Raw genomic sequence first — 2,546 nt, 5'->3', positions numbered from 1 at the left:
CTAACACAGGCGGTGGTGTGTGGCTGAGGGCTCAGGGGTGAGGGCGGCGTGATGGGCGTGGAGGGCAGGGGCGACAGGTGCAGTGAGGGCGGGGCGGGGTGGGAGACACAGGTGAGGGCGCGGGGAGCGTGACTGGCGGCAAGCACTGGGCACCACGCCACGCGGCTACGACTGGCGACTACACAATAGGGACAGAAGGAGGAGGACAGAGAGATGGGGAAGGAGAGGGGAGGGGAGGATATGAGAGGTGGGGGCGTGGGTGTGTCGCGTCACCACAGTCACTACAGGATGTGCAGGCCCCCGGAGAACTCGACCACCCTGTTCCAGCGGTCCGGCAGCGCCCTGAGCGAGGCGGCCATCTCTGTCTCCGTGAAGGTGTTGCAGTGGTGGCTGATGGCGGACCAGGTGGCGGAGCGGTCCTTGAAGGTGGAGCCCTGCACCTGGTCACACAGGTGCGGGTACAGCCAGTACTCGGCGGGCAGCAAGTCAGGGGAGTCGGGAGGCACGGGCAAAACCTCCACGCCCAGGTCCTTGAGGGAGTGCTTCACCACGCGGGCGTTGTGCAGCGCCGTGTTGTCGTGCAGCAGCACAATGTTGGTGTCTGAGCGGCGCTTCCTCTTGATGGCGGGCAGCAGCAGGTCCCGCAGCAGGTAGGAGTAGTACTCGGCCGTCATGGCACTCTGGTCGGGCACGGGGTGGGCCAGCAGAAGACCCTGGGCGTCGTAGAAGATGGAGTACAGCACGCGGTTCCTACTGTTGCCCATCTTGCTGCGCTCCGGCAGCTGCCTAAAGGTGGTGGAGGGCCGCCGCTGCTCCTGCTGGTAGTAGGTGACGAAGGCCTCTTCGCCCGTCACCAAGCGCGCCAACAGCTCCTCGCCCTCTGCCTCGTAGCGGTCGGACAGCTCGCGGCACGTGGCGATGCGTCCGTTGCGCTGCTCGGGCGTGAGGAGGCGCGGCACCCACCGCTTGCACACGCGCTTCAGACCCAGCACGTTGGTGACGATGGTCTGCGCCGTGTGCTGCGTCACGCCCACCAGGTCCGCCGCCAGCTCCAGGGTGATGCGGCGGTCCGAGGTGAGCAGTTCCTCCAGGTTGACCACCACGGCGGGGTCTGTGGGCGCCACGCCGTTGCTGAGGGTGGTGCCTCCCTGCAGGCAGCGCGAGCACTGGTCCATGAGGTCCTCGCGCCCCTCGTGCAGGTCCTGCATCCATTCACGGATGACGCGGTAGGAGGCGGCGCCCTCCGCCAGCACCACGGACAGCTGCTTGTGGATCTCCGTGGGGTCAGTCTTCTTCAGCCGCAGAAACTTGACCACCGCGCGCTGGTCCCGCAGCGACAGCATGCCCCCCGCCATGGTGCTGCTCCTACTGCTGCTGCTGCTGCTGCTGCTATTGCTGCTGGTGCGGGGGCTGTCCCGCTATTGTCCCGGCGCGCTGTGCTGCCCTGGCTTATACTACCGGCGTCGGAGTGCGCCGCGGGAGGTGCGGGCGCAGGGAGGCTGTGCGGTACGCGGCGGGCGGGCCGGGGGTGTGGCCGCCGCCCGCCGCGCCCCGTTATATACCCCGCCACCTGCCCGTTCCTCACCACACTAAAAAAAGCCTCATTGTGAGCCACGGCGCCACGCACGCCACGCACGCCACGCCGCCCGCGCCGTCCCATACCCCCGCGGCGACCAGCGGTCACCCGCGGCGACGGTGTGAATGGAGACGCCAAGATGACAGAGAGAGAGAGAGAGAGAGAGAGAGAGAGAGAGAGAGAGAGAGACTTCATTACTCTTTGAATATATGAGACGTCACGCTACATCACAAAATGTGCTCTCTCTCTCTCTCTCTCTCTCTCTCTCTCTCTCTCTCTCTCTCTCTTTCGGTGCAATCGGAATAGCGAAACTAACTTTTAGCATGTGACTTCATGCTTCACACACACACACACACACACACACACACACACACACACACACACACGTGATGCCCGGGGCGCAGCACATATATAGGAAGGAATACTTGGACCAAAACTGGAGAGAGCGAGAGAGAAACACAGGGAGGACAGGAAGGGAAAAGGAAGAGAGAGAGGAAGAGAGGGAGGGAGGGAGGGAGGGAGGGAGAGGGAATGGGACAGGGAGAGGGGAGGGAGGGAGGGGTAGATGGAGAAAGGGAGGGAAGAGATGATGGAAATGACAAGTGTGTAAGTTGAACCAGTAATAATCTTTCCACCACCACCACCACCACCACCACCACCACCACCACAACCTTGAAACACATCGGGTACAAAAGTGGCAGTGCCCTGAGGAGGAGGAGGAGGAGGAGGAGGAGGAGGAGGAGGAGGAGGAGGAGGAGGAGGAGGAGGAGGAGGAGGAGGAGGAGGAGGAGGAGGAGGAGGAGGAGGAGGAGGAGAAGAAGGAAGAAGAAAAAGGAGGGCGAGGACGCGGAGTACAAGAAGGAAAGATTTTAAAGAATGTAGGAATGGAGAGAGAGAGAGAGAGAGAGAGAGAGAGAGAGAGAGAGAGAGAGAGAGAGAGAGAGAGAGTAATAAACGTAATTAAACGAAA

General features: G+C 62.3%; 1 protein-coding gene across 1 annotated transcript; it reads right to left on the bottom strand.

Annotated features, from left to right (window-relative positions):
* Positions 1-1,355, bottom strand: LOC123502627 (histone-lysine N-methyltransferase SETMAR-like). Its single transcript, XM_045251793.1, has 2 exons — positions 286-1,355; positions 1-145 (listed from the first exon to the last, which is right to left on the bottom strand). Exons 1-2 carry the CDS (start codon positions 1,353-1,355, stop codon positions 1-3), a joined length of 1,215 nt encoding a protein of 404 aa, XP_045107728.1.
* Between the last annotated feature and the right edge of the window lie 1,191 nt (positions 1,356-2,546).

The sequence above is a fragment of the Portunus trituberculatus genome, chromosome 12 (assembly GCF_017591435.1).
Source record: "Portunus trituberculatus isolate SZX2019 chromosome 12, ASM1759143v1, whole genome shotgun sequence".
In the NCBI taxonomy this organism is placed as follows: domain Eukaryota; kingdom Metazoa; phylum Arthropoda; class Malacostraca; order Decapoda; family Portunidae; genus Portunus; species Portunus trituberculatus.
This window is presented reverse-complemented; position numbering and strand designations above follow the sequence as displayed.

Coding starts and splice junctions, on each gene's coding strand:
- LOC123502627 (XM_045251793.1), bottom strand. CDS start 1,355: ATGGCGGGGGGCATGCTGTCGCTGCGGGACCAGCGCGCGGTGGTCAAG. Junction 146..285: donor TCCGGGGGCCTGCACATCCT/GTAGTGACTGTG, acceptor CGTGGTGCCCAG/TGCTTGCCGCCAGTCACGCT.